General features: G+C 42.8%; 1 protein-coding gene across 1 annotated transcript in view; it reads right to left on the bottom strand.

The window, feature by feature from the left end:
• The window catches only part of LOC120052100 (KICSTOR complex protein SZT2-like), a 110,614-nt gene that overhangs the window by 41,279 nt on the left and 50,860 nt on the right, over positions 1-18,475 (bottom strand). The window contains exons 38-47 of the mRNA XM_038998952.1: positions 12,954-13,028; positions 12,571-12,709; positions 11,572-11,704; positions 11,074-11,194; positions 9,983-10,135; positions 9,563-9,665; positions 9,236-9,353; positions 8,721-8,829; positions 942-1,060; positions 492-656 (exon numbers count right to left, since the gene is read on the bottom strand). Of these exons, the coding sequence (XP_038854880.1) occupies positions 492-656; positions 942-1,060; positions 8,721-8,829; positions 9,236-9,353; positions 9,563-9,665; positions 9,983-10,135; positions 11,074-11,194; positions 11,572-11,704; positions 12,571-12,709; positions 12,954-13,028 (1,235 nt within the window). The remainder of the gene's footprint in view (positions 1-491; positions 657-941; positions 1,061-8,720; positions 8,830-9,235; positions 9,354-9,562; positions 9,666-9,982; positions 10,136-11,073; positions 11,195-11,571; positions 11,705-12,570; positions 12,710-12,953; positions 13,029-18,475) is intronic.

Below are 18,475 nucleotides of genomic sequence, written 5' to 3'. Positions count from 1 at the left end.
TACACCCCTTCATAGGGAACTGTATACACCACACTTGCATCAATTGAATGGTCCCCTTCTATCATCCTATAAAACTGACAAATACGTCGCTGAAAAACGCTTTGACCAATTAGAGCTCTGACAAAGATCTGATGAGATGGGTCAAGAGAGAGTGGAAAAGAGATCTGAATTGGGCAGCCCGAGTGCTGGGAGTAATGTTACCCGGCATTCAGACACTTGCGACAAAAATCGCTTATTAAAGCGGCATCACACCGGAAAATGTTGGTGGGACAGAGGTCAGTTTATATTGGTTTAAATTCTTCCAAATTTGAGAGGGGGAGAGGTGGGACATTATATACATGCTTTTACTTGCAGAAGCAGATTTTGCCCCTAATGTCTGTATGCAGGATGAGGCTGGGCTGTAGTCTACCTCGAAGTGGTGCTCGATGTACTGTAACCGTCTGTGTACTCGTGTAGTGGTACCAGTGTTGTGTACTAGTGGTGTTGCATACCTTGAAGTGGTGTTCTACGTAGCTGTCTGTGTACTTGGGGATGTGGAGGAAGATGAGCAGGTTCTGCCTGAGGTAGTGGGCCACAGCAGGGGTCCAGGGCATGAAGCACTGCGGCAGAGTAAACTCCATCACCTCAGTGGCTGGAGAGCCTGACGGCTGGATAAACTGAGGGGAGAACATCAACACGTAATCAAGCAACACATCAATGTCTCTCCCATTCCTACTAAATTATAAGTTATCTCTGAAACCCATGACTGAATATTGTCTTTTCCACAAGAGATTCAGAAGCAAATCTCAACACTACTTCTGGGGGTGAAAGTAGCATAAAAAAATAGCATATTTAGCCCCTTCCACCACAGAACAAACCGAACGGTTCGGTTAAAATCTCTGCCTCCATTAAATCACGATTCATCAAAAGAATATGTGACACTAATGCACCTAATCATTTACCTCCACGTCAGCAGGGGTGAGTTTGCAGTTCCTGCCCAGCATGATGGTGATGATGTCCAGCGTGGTCTCATCCAGACGCTTCCTCAAAACCTTCACCAGCTCATCTGTGATCTCTGGACCTGTGTTGGAGACCAGGCAGAGGACAAGGGTCAGGAGAAGACCTCAAACCATAGCTTTTTTTATTGTAAATAAATACAACAATTACAAAAAAGAATCTGTCATCTCCTCGCCTCCTCTCCATCGCTTTGACCAGAAAGAACTGACCAGGTGAAAGCCAGGCTAATGATGAGTGTCCACCATATTGTTTTAATCGGGTAAGTATTTTTCCCATCAGTGCATATGAAGGGGAGATGACAGATTAAGCAATTAAAATAGAGACCATGTCAAAATGACCCTTGCCTCAGACCTGACTTGGCTTTGTCTTTCCAGTTCTTCAATGAACAAAGACATAAGAAAAAATTACTTTGAGAAGCTCCACAGCTCATTAGTGGTGGTGCGTTCAGCCAAATCAGGAATCTTATCAGATCCCCAAATGTGCACATTTATATACCTACACTACCTTTCAAAAGTTTGGGGTCACTTAGAAATGTCCTTGTTTTTGAAAGAAAAGCAAATTTTTTGTCCATTAAAATAACATCAAATTGATCAGAAATACAGTGTAGACATTGTTAATGTTGTAAATGACCATTGTAGCTGGAAAAGGCAGATTTTTTATGGAATATCTACATAGGTATACAGAGGCCCATAATCAGCAACCATCACTCCTGTATTCCAATGGCACGTTGTGTTAGCTAATCCAAGTTGATCATTTTAAAAGGCTAATTGATCATTAGAAAACATTTTTGCAATTATGTTAGCACAGCTGAAAACTGTTATTCTGATTAAAGAAGCAATAAAACTGGCCTTCTTTAGACTAGTTGAGTATCTGGAGCATCAGCATTTGTGGGTTCGATTACAGGCTCAAAATGGCCAGAAACAAAGAACTTTCTTCTGAAACTCGTCAGTCTATTCTTGTTCTGAGAAATGAAGGCTATTCCTTGCGAGAAATTGCCAAGAAACTGAAGTTCTCGTACAACACTGTGTACTACTCCCTTCACAGAACAGCGCAAACTGGCTCTAACCAGAATAGAAAGAGGAGTGGGAGGCCCCAGTGCACAACTGAGGAAGAGGACAAGTACATTAGTGTGTCTAGTTTGAGAAACAGACGCCTCATAAGTCCTCAACTGGCAGCTTTATTAAATAGTACCCACAAAACACCAGTCTCAACGTCAACAGTGAAGAGGCGACTCCGGGATTCTGGCCTTCTAGGCAGAGTTCCTCTGTCCAGTGTCCGTGTTCTTTTGCCCATCTTAATCTTTTATTTTTGTTGGCCAGTCAGATATTGCTTTTTTTTCTGCTTAGGAAGGCCAGCATCCCGGAGTTGGCGCTTCACTGTTGACGTTGAGACTGGTGTTTTGCGGGTACTATTTAATGAAGCTGCCAGTTGTACACGGTAGTGTACATTTGTGCGTAGGCCAGGTGGCCTATAGGCCTACTTCTATGCGTAATCAGGTGCCCGTCCTTACTCAACATTGACTGGAGCGCTCTAAACAAAATACAATTACTAAATTGACCAAACTCATAAACGGAATGAAATAAACATAGGTTGTGCTTTTCTGCAAATAACATGTCCTCTCCGACAATGAGAATGGTAAAAGACTGGAATAATAATATATTGAATCCATTAACAGAAATGACCGTAACCAAACAAACATTGTAGATTCAAAATTATAGGAATGTACTACTGGTGATATATGTAATCGGGAATTCATATACACTAACTATCAAATGCAAACAATTCACACAATTAAGTTATGAAACAATGAATGTACATAAATTGGCGGGAGAGATTGTATCCTGGAGAGAGACATGCATTGTGCATTTTAGCCACACTCCCCTTCTTCTTGGACAGTGTCATCCCTGCTGCCTCTGCACTGGATTAGTTCACTGAGATGGGCAGGAATAAGAAGTCTCTTGTGCCATAAAAAAATATATATATATCTTCGCAACTGCTCAACTAAAAAAAATCTTGGTCGACCAACAGCCTATCGACCAAAGAATTGGCCAGTCGACTAATTGGGGTCCGCCCTAATGCAGAGCATCCCAAACGTGCTCGATGGGTGACATGTCTGGTGAGTACGCAGTCCATGAAAGAACTGGGACATTTTCAGCTTCCAGGAATTGTGTACAGATCCTTGCGACATGGGGCCGTGCATTATCATGTTGAAACATGAGGTGATGGCGGCAGATGAATGGCATGACAATGGGCCTCAGGATCTCGTCACGGTATCTCTGTGCATTCAAATTGTCATTGATAAAATACAATTCTGTTCGTTGTCCGTAGCTTATGCCTGCCCATATCATAACCCCACAGCCACCGTCGGGCACTCAGTTCACAATGTTGACATCAGCAAACCGCTCACCCACTGAACACCTTACACGCTGTCTGCCATCTGCCTTGGTAAAGCTGAAACTGGTAAAGCTGAACGCTGAAATATCAGTGAAAAGCACACTTCTTCAGCATGTCAGTGGGCATCAAAGGTGAGCATTTGCCAACTGAAGTCAGTTACGACGCCGAACTGCAGTCAGGTCAAGACCCTGATGAGGACAACGAGCTCGCAGATGAGCTGAGACTGTTTGACAGTTTGTGCAGAAATTCTTCAGTTGTGTAAACCCACAGTTTCATCAACTGTCCGGGTGGCTGGGGTGGTTACACGTGGTCTGTGGATGTGAGGCCAGTTGGACGTACTGCCAACATCTCTAAAACGACATTGGAGGCGGCCTATGGTAAAGAAATTGACATTACATTCTCTGCCAACAGCTCTGGTGGACATTCCTGCAGTCTGCATGCCAATTGCACGCACCCTCAAAACTTCACATATGTGACATTGTGTTGTGTGACAAAACTGCCCATTTTAGAGTAGCCTTTTATTGTCCCCAGCACAAGGTGCAGCTGAGTAATGATCATGCTGTTTAATCAGCTTCTTCATATGCCACACCTGTCAGGTGGACGGATTATCTTGGCAAAGGAGAAATGCTCACTAACAGGGATGTAAACAAATGTACCCACAAATTTTAAGAGAAGTAAGCTTTTTGTGCGTATGGAACATTTCTGGGATCTTTCATTTCAGCTCGTGAAATATATGGCCAACACTTTAAATGATGCGTTTATATTTTTGTTCAGTGTATAACAGCTGCTTCTCTACTTCAAATTGTGTATTGCTGACTTCCTTTACTGTTGAGAGGATACCTTAGAGGTGTTTCTCTCTGACATATTTATGCAAATCAATGCTCAGTAAGGAGTCTGGAGCAATGACTGTATTTATGAATGGACAAAGCCATCAATTCCTATGTGAAGACTCAACAGCGCATTGAAGCCAAACGAAGTCGGTTAAGATGGCATGCCATAACATGCACAGTTTGAGCTACTCCAGATAATGACATTTCAGGCTAGCTCATGCCGCCCTCTCTCATTGAGTAGCTAAAGTTGAAGGCCGACCAGGGTACTGCATGCTGCCATTAGCAACTTAATTATCTTTATAACTTCCAAGGTTCTCCCCAGGACTTTTTAACAAGGTGGTGCTCGTCGTCGTGTTGCAACCGTGGACAGACCATTTATATACGCTACGCGCTTCAGCACTTGGCGGTCCCGTTCTGTGAGCTTGTGTGGCCTACCATTTCGCGTCTGTGCGATCGAATCCCTGAGCTGACAAGGTAAAAATCCTGCCCATGTGCAAGGCAGTTAACCCACTGTTCCCCGGGCGCCAATGACATGGATGTCGATTAAGGCAGCCTCCCGCACTTCTCCGATTCAGAGGGGTTGGGTTAAATGCGGAAGACACATTTCAGTTGAATGCATTCAGTTGTACAACTTGTACAACCCCTTTCCCTTTGTTGCTCCTAGATGTTTCCACTTAACAATAACAACACTTACAGTTGACCGGGGGAGTTCTAGCAGGGCAGAAATTTGACGAACTGACTTGTTGGAAAGGTGGCACCCTATGACAGTGCCACGTTGAAATTCACTGAGCTTTTCAGTAAGGCCATTCTACTGCCAGTGTTTGTCTATGTAGATTGCATGGCGGTGTGCTTTATACACCTGTCAGCAACGGGTGTGGCTGAAATAGCTGAATCCACAAATTTAAAGGGGTGTTCACACACTTTTGTATATATAGTGTATATATTATGTTTATAAATGAAATATTGTCTAGGCTACTCAAGAAATTTGACATTACAGTATTCAGACGTAGCCTACAAACATCAATGGAAAAGGTGAACTGTCTGTTCTACCGTTAAACTGTGATCAGATCGCATAGAGCAAAATACCGGTAGCTTATCAACAGTATTTACTACTGTGAAGTGGGTCCAATTAAATGAGAGATGGGACAAATGGAAGCCTACAGTGCCTTGCAAAAGTATTCATTCCCCTTGGCGTTTTTCCTATTTTGTTGCCTTACAACCTGTAATTTAAATTGATTTTATTTGGATTTCATGCAATGGACATACACAAAATAGTCCAAATTGGTGAAGTGAAAAAAATATATAAAAAAATAAATAATATTTAATTAAAAAATTCTAAACCGAAAAGAGGTGCGTGCATATGTATTCACCCCCTTTACTATGAAGCTCCTAAATAAGATCTGGTGCAACCAATTACCTTCAGAAGTCACATAATTAGTCATCTGTGTGCAATCTAAGTGTCACATGATCTGTCACATGATCTCAGTATTTATACAGCCCTGTTCTTAAAAGGCCCCAGAGTCTGCAACACCACTAAGCAAGGGGCACCACCAAGCAAGCGGCACCATGAAGACCAAGGAGCTCCCCAAACAGGGACAAAGTTGTGGAGAAGTACAGATCAGGGTTGGGGTATAAAAACATATCTGAAACTTTGAACATCCCATGGAGCACCATTAAATCCATTATAAAACAAAATGGAAAGAATATGGTACCACAACAAACCTGACACTTAGACTGCCAAGAGAGGGCTGCCCACCAAAACTCACAGATCATGCAAGGGGGGCATTAATCAGAGACAATAAAGAGACCAAAGATAACCCTGAGGGAGCTGCAAAGCTTCACAGCGGAGATTGGAGTATCTGTCCATAAGAATACTTTAAGCCATACACTCCACAGAGCTGGGCTTTATGGAAGAGTGGACAGAAATAAAGTCATTGCTTTAAGAAAAAAATAACTAAACACGTTTGGTGCTCACCAAAAGGCATGTGGGAGACTCCCCAAACATATGGAAGAAGGTACTCTGGTCAGATGAGACTAAAATGTAGCTTTTTGGCCATCAAGGAAAACGCTATGTCTGGCGTAAATTGAAAGAATAATGGATGGTGCTAAATACAGGGAAATTCTTGAGGGAAACCTGTTTCAGTCTTCCAGAGATTTGAGACTGTGACGGAGGTTCACCTTCCAGTAGAACAATGACCCTAAGCATACTGCTAAAGCCACACTCGAGTGGTTTAAGAGGAAACATTTAAATGTCTTGGAATGGCCTAGTCAAAGCCCAGACCTCCATCCAATTTGAATATGTGGTATGATTTAAAGATTGCTGGCCACCAGCGGAACCCATTCAACTTGAAGGAGCTGGAGCAGTTTTTAGTCAAATCGCAGTGGCTAGATGTGCCAAGTTTATAGAGACATACCCCAAGAGACTTGCAGCTGTAATTGCTGCAAAAGGGGGCTCTACAAAGTATTGACTTGGGAGGGTGAATAGTTATACACGCTCAAGTTCAGTTTTTTTGTCTTATTTCTTGTTTTTTTCAAATGGGTAGGCATGTTGTGTAAATCAAATGATACAAATCCCCCCAAAATACATTTTTATTCCAGGTTGTAAGGCAACAAAATAGGAAAAATGCCAAGGGAGTGAATACTTTCGCAAGCCACTGTATCCTAACTTGTTGTAGGCTAATTTACAAGAATGAAACCATCAGTCAGGAATTTATTTTGCAATGATCATGGAAATGAAATAAATAATCAGAAATAGATTTCTAATTATTTTACAATGTAACTATGAAATTAATAGATTTTCGCTCTTCTCACTAACAGCCAATGATTGCATCTTCATATTTAGCTACCTGTTTTTTTCATGAATAAATCATCATACATTCCTTGTGAGAAAGCTAACTCTGTGCCTCCTCACTAGACCCATTTCACAGTATACATAGCGATATAACTGCTTGGTCACGTTACCTGTGTTTGATCAATTCTAAATCATTTCTAAACATTAAATATAAATTACAGAAGAGATGAGAAGTAAATCAGAAAGTTTGTTAGTTATGTTGCTAGTCTAAATCTGTACTATTTGCCAGTCTAAAGCAGTACTAACAAATGTTTGTGTGAGATTGGTCTTGTGGCATGTGGAGGGGCATGGCCACCATGCATGCAGGTGACAAATAATTAAGGGACACTATGTTACTAATTGGGGGGAAAGAGTTTCTGCTCTAGTCCAGCTCTTTAAAAGTATTCTGTATATTTCTGTATCGTACAGGTTACAGTATCTAAACTGTTATTGTAGAGTTGTTTATTTTGCTAAGTGTTTATAGGCTTAGTTTGACAAAGTGTATTCAAATACAAGTGCTTCCTGTCACCTGGTCTCTGCCAGGGTATATATGCTCAGGTGTAGAGCTTTATGGTAGTTGAAGATGGCCGCCTGGCTTGGCAGGGCCATCTGTTCTGAGCCCGAGGGGCTAGTCAGACTGCTCTTCAGTCTTTCTATTCATTTGACTAGTTTTGAAAAAAGAATAAAAAGGGTTTATTATACACCGAGCCTGGTCCAGCATCTTGTTGGATGATTTGTATATTTTATAAATACCTGCTCCAAGAGCCTTAAAATAAAAACCATGCACTAGATCTTCTGCATCCTCCCTTTCCTTGCTCACCAACACCAACCAGGGCAAGGAAGTGGCCTACCATCCACCCTTACATTCCCTATTTGCACAATGTTACTAGGCTACTTTTGCCTTGTGGGAATGCAATACTTCAACCACTAGAAACAATGCGTACGCATGGTCTAAAGTTTGCAGGAGGATAAGCACATTCACAGGTCAAGGGGCAGTTTTTATGAATGCCAACTTCTGTGTGAAAACTGGAGCATACATATTTTGTGCATACACAAGGTTTATAAATGAGGCCCATGGTCTGGAGCCTTAGAAACAAAAGCTGCATTGAAACAAATGCACACACTTCAAGAAAATGTCACCTCTCTGTAAACAAAGGAATTCATCAATAAATAAGTTGAACAGTTGTGGGGGAGAGAAAAAAACATGTACGAATTTAATATGTCCCTCTTGTTAAAGAAACATTTTCAGAGGAAAAGAGCTGACGTCATGGATGAAGCCTGGGAAGAGCTAGATGGAGCAGGAGCAACAGTGCCATCTAGCAGGCCATTAGAAGGTACTGCAGCACAGACTACAGAATGAATCAGCAGTTTCATGTTTCATCTGTTTGCCAAGAGGACAGTAAACAGGGATACATTTAACTCGGAGAGGAAATGCACCGAGAGGAGACAAACAGGTCGTGTTTTACACCTAACTCCTGCATCAGACCTTTACATATGCAGTTAATCCCTCATTAGGAGAACTCTTCTCACAATCCATACAACGTAGGATTCTCTGCTATCAGTACCAAACGTATGCAGTCATAATCACTGTCAATTACACTCTTTCCTAGAATCGTCCCCTAGCCATGTGAGCCCCTTTCTTCCCCTTGCTCTTCAAACCCCTGTCTTACCAGCACTTCCCACTCCATGCACCAGCAACAAGATGTGTTTGTCCACCTGTCCCACTGGCCGAGCACCTTCCAGAGACGGCCGAGCACCTTCCAGAGATGACCGGGAGCCCTGGGGATAGGAGTAAAACACAGACACACACACAACATGCAGACACACGAACCCACGTCAGACCACTGTAGATATTTGACAGTGACATCGCACAATCCTCTCTAACCCAAGAGCAGGATACCACAGTTCTGGGAACAGCAGATCAATCATCTAGCGGTGACACCATCTCAGAGTCCTAATGGTTTCTCAGTGTCAAAGCTGCCTGCTCTTTATAGAGAAATCCACTATGAGTGTGGTATGAGTTTACTATGAGACGACAAGAGTAGAGCCCTAATGGTTCTTCAAGTTGCTTGCTGTTCATATGAGAAAGTGTGCTACTGTACCGTGAGGTCCTCAGAGTAGAGCCCTAATGGTTCTTCAGGACCAAAGATGCTTGCTGTTCATATGAGAAAGTGTGCTAATGTACCGTGAGGTCCTCAGAGTAGAGCGGCTCCTGGCTCCGGGCGAGGCCGACGCAGCGAGACATGGGGTGCAGGTTGCCATCCAGGTCAGAGTATTTTCCTGTTTGGGACGTCTCAGAAAGTCTGGGAAGAACACAGATCATGGGAATATTCATAAGCAAGAATTGGCCTGCTCAATTCAATTCCTTCAATGAAAGTATTTGGGTGCAGGGTTGGATGCAGGAGAGAGGGGAGCCTATGAAGAGGTGGACTGTTGACTGTTGTACAATTGACTGTTGTACAATGAGAGGGGAGGCAGCGGAGTTAGAACGAGGGGGGCACCAGGTGCTAACCTGAGGTAGAAGACTGATTTAGTGGAGCGCTCCTGATAGACAAACATGCTCTTCCTGTTGACCACACACATGGCGTTGAGCACTGACCGCAGAGCCTGGATAGCTGGGATATGGAGATGAGAAGAGAGTCTTTCAACACAAATAAAGATACTGAGAAAATGATCTCAATTATACTCACACTGATTGTACTGAATCCATCATATTAAAATGTATTTTAAGTAAAGGAAGACCTATTCATGATCATTTCCACATCATTTTCATATGTATATTCATATTGGCATATTCAAAAGTATTTTTCAGGATCAAGGGGTTATTGTTAATGGTCATGAAGATATGAAGTCCTGCTCTGTGGGTGGTCTTTATTTTTCTGCATGCCCAAACACATTCTTGTCCTGTATTTTGCGAGTGTCACGGACTCACCCCTGGACACCCCCATGTTAGGCCCCATCTTGAGGCGAGGGTGGATGTGGATGACGGTGCTCCACACCACCTCACAGGCAAAGTGACCCGGGATGAACTGCATTGTGGCCGCTAGGTAGTCCCGTGGCTGGTAGCTCTCCTCTGCATTGTAATCTGTTGTGTGTACGTGTGTGTGTGAGAGTGAGTGAGTGAGTGAGTGAGTGAGTGAGTGAGTGAGTGAGTGAGGGAGACAGAGAGCGAGAGAAAGAGACAAGAAAGAAAGAGACACGAGAAGATTAAAAAAGGAAAATAAAATAATTTACAAATAAATGTACCAACAGTTGCTGAGAGGAAAGGGGGGGGGGGGGGGGGGGGGGCGCATTTCAGCATGACGCCAGCCGAGAAAAGACACACAATTTGCTCTGGGAGCCACTTCCCTTCCACACTAACATTATGTTACTGCACTGCAGTCGCAAACAACAAGCCTTCTCTCTGATGCCTATCCCCTCTACAGGATCCAATTCATTTACACACACCGGAGCGGAAGAAAATCTGCGATATTAGAAAATAACAGTTGGTAATTCTGGCTTAACGGCTGCCATAAAATAGAAAATGAATCTAATGAGCGTTTCACACTGCTCCCGTCTCCGAGCATACTTCACTGGCCTGTCACTAATGCTCCTACCTGTAACCTTGAATACATTAGAGAGAGTGGGTGTGTTTGTGTGTGTTTCCTTCTCCATGGACCTGTATTGGATTGAGCTCTACTATCACTATGACAGTTGGGAGCTTGTGGGGCCAAGAAAGTGCAATCCATTACTAACTTGTGCACTGTACAACAACAAACCTGGTGCCACCAAAGGCGTGCATATGATGCACATGAAGTGTATGATACTTGCAAAAATGTCTTAAAATAGCCTTAGGTACTAGAATAGGGATGTTCCACACAAACTACGACTGTACATCCTTTTACCTTGGCTGTAGTCGATACCCCAAAACAGTTGTTGGATATTTATGTAAAGCAGGTTTAGAAAGTCGTTGAGTCTACATAAAAGCATGCATCATGGCTGTTTGTATTAGTGTGTGGTTGTGAGCGTCGCTGACTGACTGACCATCAGAGTTGGCCAGTCTCTGTCTGTACAGGGACTCATTCTTCCAGATGTCCTCTTCGCTCTCTGCCACCAGGAGCGAGTTACACACATGGCTGTCGTGGAGGTCCTGGAGTAGTAGACGCTGTGGAGAGACAGAAGAGACAGAAGAGAGGGGCGAGACAGAAGAGAGGCGAGAGAGGAGAGTTAGTGCCTGTTCCAATATCCACACTAGCACACTACTTAGAATGCAAGCGTAATACGCTGCTTAGTTATAAGAGGTATGCTACTGTGGACATTTGAATGTAGCCTTAGAGGTTGAACAGCACCAACCAGACCGACAGAGGGAGGGAGGGTTAAAGGCTAGGACTGCACTTTAATGTTGCTACTTGCTATACAAGCAATAAAGTGGCAGATGTGTCTTGAAGGGCGAGAGCGTAACCTACCTTTTACAAACTATTTCTTAATGGAAAAGTGTTAATTAAGGTCAGAGGATCAGTCATATAAAGGGGTGTAACCTACCTGATTGACTATACGGCAGATCTCCCCAATCTTCCTCACCACCATCTGATGCAGCCGTAAGTACTCTGGAACCTCCTCTTCTTCCTCCTCCTCCTTCTCCTCTACTCTGCCCTCCTTAGCTTCATTGAAGCTCCTGTACACAATATGCCATGATGGATTTGTATCTTACAGGTCTGTCTTGCTAAATATATTTTATCTCAGTAGCTAGCTTTCCATCCAATTTGCGACAGATTTCCATGCAAATATTATCCGCATAAAAAAATTTGCAAGATGGGTGAAGAGGTTGCGCATTTTTTTTTTTTTTAAATGCGCTAAAGTTCTAATGTACCGAATAAAAAAAAGATAAGTTCACTGTGTTTCCATGGCATTTTCCACTCTCTCGATGATTTTGTCACAGAAACGGTTGTGAAAAATGGCAAACTTGCCCAATCTGGTTTTCGCGCATCCTCTCTAGACAACAGTTTGTTCATAAAGTGGACAGGTTAGGTTATATGATGAGATGGATAAGAGCAAGATCATTCTTATATGTTAATTGACAGCTTTTTCAAGTCATAGTTGGAGGAAAACACAACATAGCAGCAGAGGGTGACTGCAAATCTACTTTGACAGACATGGTTATTCTATCAACAATTGCGCAAGAAATCGTTTGAGCCGCAATCTGTTGCATAATTCATTAAACCGACATAAAAAGATCCCACCATGTCGAACGAACACATTATCTGTTGACATTTCTGAAATTTAAACGACACTTCCTGTCAGTCAAAGCTGTTGTGATTTTGTTTTTAATACACCGTATGACTTTACTCGCATGGAAACGTGGTTAGTAAGAATAATATTGTATTTATGAAATGTATTTCCAAAAGGGTTCTCAGGAGCTAAATAATGGAAACATTATGGAACAAATATGTCATGTCAGATGGCATTCTGAAAAGTTCAAATAGATGAAGATGAGAACCAGTTATGAGCTGGATAAGTGTCCTGCCTAAGCCCCTCCCTCACCTAGACTGAGAGTACACCTCCACTCTGTCCTGGTGGATCTTAACGATGAGCCAGAAGTCAGGCATCAGAGGGGCCTGGGACTCCTGCTCATCCACAGTGGGGCTCTCACACTCAGAGTCACTGCTGCCACCGTCATAACCTGAAAATATACAGGTAGATGTGTTTTTTTTTATGTCCCAGAGATCAGTAATCATTAGAATTGGTATCATAATCATTATTATCATCATGGGCGTTACCAGCAGCATTATCATCGTCATCATCATTATCATCATTGTGATGAAGATCACAATCCTTATCATCGTCATCATCATTATGATTGTCATTGTGATAATCAACACTATAATCATAATCTTTGTCATCATCACCCAGCATGTCACTCTTACCCAGCATGTCAGAGTCCAGGCTGCCTTGACTGGAGACCACACTCTGGACTCGACTGGGCCTCAGCTTCCCGCTGCCTGAGGAAAGAAGGAGATGGGTTCTATAGTCTCACGCCACAACACATTCACCTGAGTCAGCACAGCCCAAGGGCATGTTCGCTAGGGCACATATAAAATGAAAACCAAAAATGTACCCAACTGTTTCACGGAGCATTCTTCAGGTTTGTGCCTACTGAACACAACCCAGGCCCAATCTAAACAACCCTCCCTAGCACTGACCACTCTGAAGAGCTCCACTATCCTAGACTCTCCGAGACATGACTGAGACCCTCAGGGCTTTCTCCTCCTCCCTTCTCCCCTATCCTGGCAGGGCCTATGAGTCTCCCCAAATCAGTGTTGGAACAAGTACCCCAGAGAGAAGAGAGTACGGGGAGGGGGGGTCATCACATGTATTATTCTGTCTGTCTGTCAGCTCTGAGCTGAGCTGTGTGCTGCTCCCTGTTGATTTGGTGAGGAGAGGGAGAAAACAGCCTGGAGGTAGACACTCAGTAAAGCTGCAAGCTAAGCCAAGAGACTTGTGATGTTAGTGCTGCTGATGATTCACTCACTCACACAGCACTCGCTCACTTCTCAATGGTTTATCATTGGTTTGTCAGTATCTGCTACACACAGCTAACCTTGCAAGAGACACTCCACACAGAGGGTAGACGACAACACATCCGCCACACTGGCACCTAAGTCCCCTCCTGTACTTCCTGTTCACCCACAACTGAGTGGCCGCGCACGACTAACACCATCATTCATTTTGCAGACGACACGACGGTGGTAGGCCTGATCACCGACGATGATGAGACAGCCTATAGGTAGGAGGTCAGAGACCTGGTAGTGTGGTGTGAGGACAACAAGCTCTCCTCAACATCAGCAAGACAAAGGAGCTGATCGTGGACTACAGGAAACCCCATTCACTTCCTAGAGCTGTCTGCCTGGCCAAACTAAGCAATCGGGGGAGAAGGGCCTTGGTCTGGGAAGTGAGCAAGAACTCGATGGTCACTCTGACAGAGCTCTAGAGTTGCTATGTGGAGATGGGAAACCCTTCCAGAAGGAAAACCATCCCTGCAGCACTCCACCAATCAGGCCTTTATGGTAGAGTGGCCGGACGGAAGCCAGTAAAAGGCACATGAAAGCCCGCTTGGAGTTTGCCAAAAGGCACCTAAAGACTCTCAGACCATGAGAAACAAGATTCTTTGGTCTAATGAAACCAAGACTGAACTCTTTGGCCTTAATGCCAAGCGTCGCGCCTGGAGGAAACCTGGCACCATCCCTACGGTGAAGCATGGTGGTGACAGCATCATGCTGTGGGGATGTTTTTCAGGGACAGGGAGACTAGTCAGGATCGAGGGAAAGATGAACGGAGCAAAGTACCGAGAGATCCTTGATGAAAACCTGCTCCAGAGCGCTCAGAACCTCAGACTGGGGTGAAGGTTCACCTTCCAACAGGACAAGGACCCTAAGCACAAGGCCAAAACAACGCAGTTGTGGCCCAGCCAGAGCCCAGACTTGAACCCGATCTAACATCTCTGGAGAGACCTAAAAATAGCTGTGCAGCAACACTCCCCATCCAACCTGATATCCAACCTGACAGCGCTTCAGAGGATCTGCAGAGAAGAATGGGAGAAACTCCCAAAATACAGGTGTGTCAAGCTTGTAGCGTCATACCCAAGAAGACTCTAGGCTGTAATCGCTGTTAAAGGTGTTTCAACAAAGTATTGAGTAAAAGGTCTGAATACTTATGTAAATGTGATATTTCATAAAAATAATTAGATTGATGAGGGGGAAAAAACGAATCAATTTTAGAAAAAGTCTGTAACCTAACAAAATGTGGAAAAGGTCAAGGGGTCTGAATAAGGCACTAAAGTATGTCAAAAAGATAATGAACCTATATATATTTTTTATAATATAATCTTTCAGAACTAACAAATCACCAAAATAAAAGCTAAACAGAATAGAAAATTACAACAATGAAATTAGCATCATTCATGTTGTTATTGTGTTTGAGCAAAACACAGCATTATACATATGTGTTGTGGAGGACTACAATGTTGTTGATCCATCCTCAGTTTTCTCCTATCACAGCCATTAAACTCTAACTGTTTGACAGTCATCATTAGCCTTATGGTGAAATCCCTGAGCGGTTTCTTTCCTTTCCGGCAACTGAGTTGGGAAGGATGCCTGCATCTTTGTAGTAGCTGGGTGTAGTGATACAACTTCACCTTGGAGGAGGTGATATTCAATGTCTGCTTTTTTATTTTTACTCATCTACCAATACGTGCCCTGCTTTGGGAGACATTGGAAAACATCCCTGGTCGTTGTGGTTGAATCTGTGTTTGAAATAAACCACTCGACAGAGGGACCTTACAGATGTGTGTACGGTATGTGTAGGTATGCACTAGACGACCAGTTCTTATAGCCTTTAGCCGTGCCCTTCTCCTACTCCTCCTCTGGTGATGTAGAGGTTAACCCAGGCCCTGTAGCCACCAGTACTACACCTATTCCCCAGGCGCTCTCATTTGTTGACTTCTATAACCGTAAAAGCCTTAGTTTCATGCATGTTAACATCAGAAGCCTCCTCCCCAAGTTTGTTTTTTTCACTGCTGTAGCACACTACGCCAACCCTGATGTCCTTAAGCATCTCCAATCCAAAATTAAATCTAGAAACAGCTTCCTATTTCGCAACAAGCCTCCTTCACTCATGCTGCCAAGCAAACCCTCGTAAAACTGACTATTCTACCGATCCTTGACTTCGGCAATGTCATTTACAAAATAGCTTCCAACACTCTATTCAGCAAATTGGATGCAGTCTATCACAGTGCCATCTGTTTTGTCTCCAAAGCCCCATATACTACCCACCACTGCGACCTAGTTGGGAAGAGATTTTCGATGTACCCATTCCATGGCACATGGTTTATGAATTGATACGCAAAACAACGCCGGATTCAAAACTTCTAATTTTTCTATTTAAATTACTATACAAAATTCTTGCAACTAATAGAATGTTATATATATGGGGGATACAATCTTCCCAGCTCTGCAGATTCTGCTGTGAGGAGGCAGAGTCATTAGATCATTTATTTTGGTATTGTCCATATGTAGCTCGTTTCTGGTCCAGGAATGGCTGAAGAATTGTAACATTTGCCTAGAACTAACGCTACAGATAGCAATACTGGGGGATTTGAAAAGCCATAGTCAATCAATCAATAATATAATAATTATTTTAGCAAAAATGTTTATTTTTAAATGTACAATCTGTAGAAGCTATGAGAATAGGAAGGTTCACATCTTTTGTGAAGCATCACAGCACAGTTGAAAAATATATGGCAAATAAAAATCCGAAATGGATGATGTTGGAAGATAGATGGGAAGGGTTGAATGGAGCTGAAGGGTGGGACTAATAACAAGATAAACAATGTAAAGCATACGGGATCTGTAAAATGTATATAGGTTCGGAACTTTTGTGAAATAGCACAGTTACAAATAGAAATCAACCTGGATGGACATCAGAAATAGAGGAAGGACTAAGAACAAACAAGAGAGAACTATTGTAAAGTAGACTGTGTCTGTAAAATGTGTATAAGATGTATAAATTGAAGGTAAAAGCAGAAGTGTTTATTAGTTTACTCCAATTGGGGGATCGGTGGTAGGGTTTGCGGGGAATAATAATAAAGGTATATTCTTTTAAAAAGTATGTATGTCTATATAGGTATGTGTATGTATATGTATATATGTGTATATGTATGCATACGTGTATGGATATATATATTTACCCCAAAAATATGGGGGATTGGAAATGATGCAGACAATTACATTGGAAGCAACATTCTTTCCGCAATATTAAGCTGATCCACCCCTTTAAAAAATATTATAAATAAATAAATAAATCTGGAAACGGCTTCCTATTTCGCAACAAAGCCTCCTTCACTCATGCTGCCAAGCAAACCCTCGTAAAACTGACTATCCTACCGATCCTTGACTTCGGCAATGTCATTTACAAAATAGCTTCCAACACTCTATTCAGCAAATTGGATGCAGTCTATCACAGTGCCATCTGTTTTGTCACCAAAGCCCCATATACTAGCCACCACTGCGACCGGTATGCTCTCGTTGGCAAGTACCCGCTACATATTCGTCGCCAAACCAACTGGCTCCAGGTCATCTATAAGTCTTTGCTAGGTAAAGCCCCACCTTATCTCAGCTCACTGGTCACCATAGCAACACCCACCCGTAGCACACGCTCCAGCAGGCATATTTCACTGGTCATCCCCAAAGCCAACACCTGCTTTGGCCGCCTTTCCTTCCAGTTCTCTGCTGCCAATAACTGGAACGAATTGCAAAAATCACTGAGGCTGGAGACTTAGATCTCCCTCTATAACTTTAAGCATCAGCTGTCAGAGCAGCTTACCAATCACTGCACCTGTACACAGCCCATCTGTAAATAACCCACCCAACTACCTCATCCCCATATTGCTTTTTTGCACCCCAGTATCTCTACTTGCACATCATCATCTGCACATCTATCACTCCAGTGTTGATGCTAAATTGTAATTATTTTGCCACTATGGCCAATTTATTGTTTTACCACTCTAATCTTACTACATTTTCACACACTGTATATAGATTTTTTTATTCTGTTATTGTCTGTACGTTTGTTTATGCCATGTGTAACTCTGCGTAGTTGTTTGTGTCGCACTGCTTTGCTTTATCTTGGCCAGGTCGCAGTTGTAAATGATAACTTGTTCTCAACTGGCCTACCTGGTTAAATAAAGGTGAAATATATATTTTTAAATGTGTAGGTAGTCATTCAAAAATCATGTTAAACACAAAGTGAGTCAATCCAACTTATTACATGACTTGTTAAGCACATTTTTCCTCTTGAACTTATTTAGACTTGTCATAACAAAGGGGTTGAATACTTTTTGGCGAAAGACAGTGTAAGTTTATTGTGTATTGCTATTTGAACTGTATTGATGTAGGGTGGTACTATTGACATGTGGCCGAGAATATTTTGGACATTAAGGCCTTTGTTTTGTCTATGAACCCCCCCCCCCCCCCCCCCCCCACTCCCCCCTTCCATACCCTCTGCACTCCTCCACTGGGAGGTAATACAGATTATTGCAAATCCTCTAATGTTGATGACTGGGTTCTTTCTTGTAAATTGCTTCTACGAAGTTGCCGTTAAATTGCTCTGCCATTATTATTATTATTATTATATGAGGTATTCTTGGTTGGGTTACCCCTGTGCTGTGATGTGTGTTTTATATGGTGTGTCTTGTCTTTTCTCTCCACTGGCTATCTGGCAAACAGGCTACACTCTAGGCAGTCTTTTCTGCTGATGTGTGCGTCTGGTAGTAGTACTCTCGCTATCCTACCATTTTTCTTTCGTCAGGATTAATACCTGCCTTGTGCCCGAACAAAATCTTTATCTTCACCCCTCTCTAACAATACCGATACAGAATTGGCGCCCAAACAGG

The sequence above is a fragment of the Salvelinus namaycush genome, chromosome 8, assembly GCF_016432855.1.
Source record: "Salvelinus namaycush isolate Seneca chromosome 8, SaNama_1.0, whole genome shotgun sequence".
NCBI lineage: Eukaryota > Metazoa > Chordata > Actinopteri > Salmoniformes > Salmonidae > Salvelinus > Salvelinus namaycush.
This window is presented reverse-complemented; position numbering and strand designations above follow the sequence as displayed.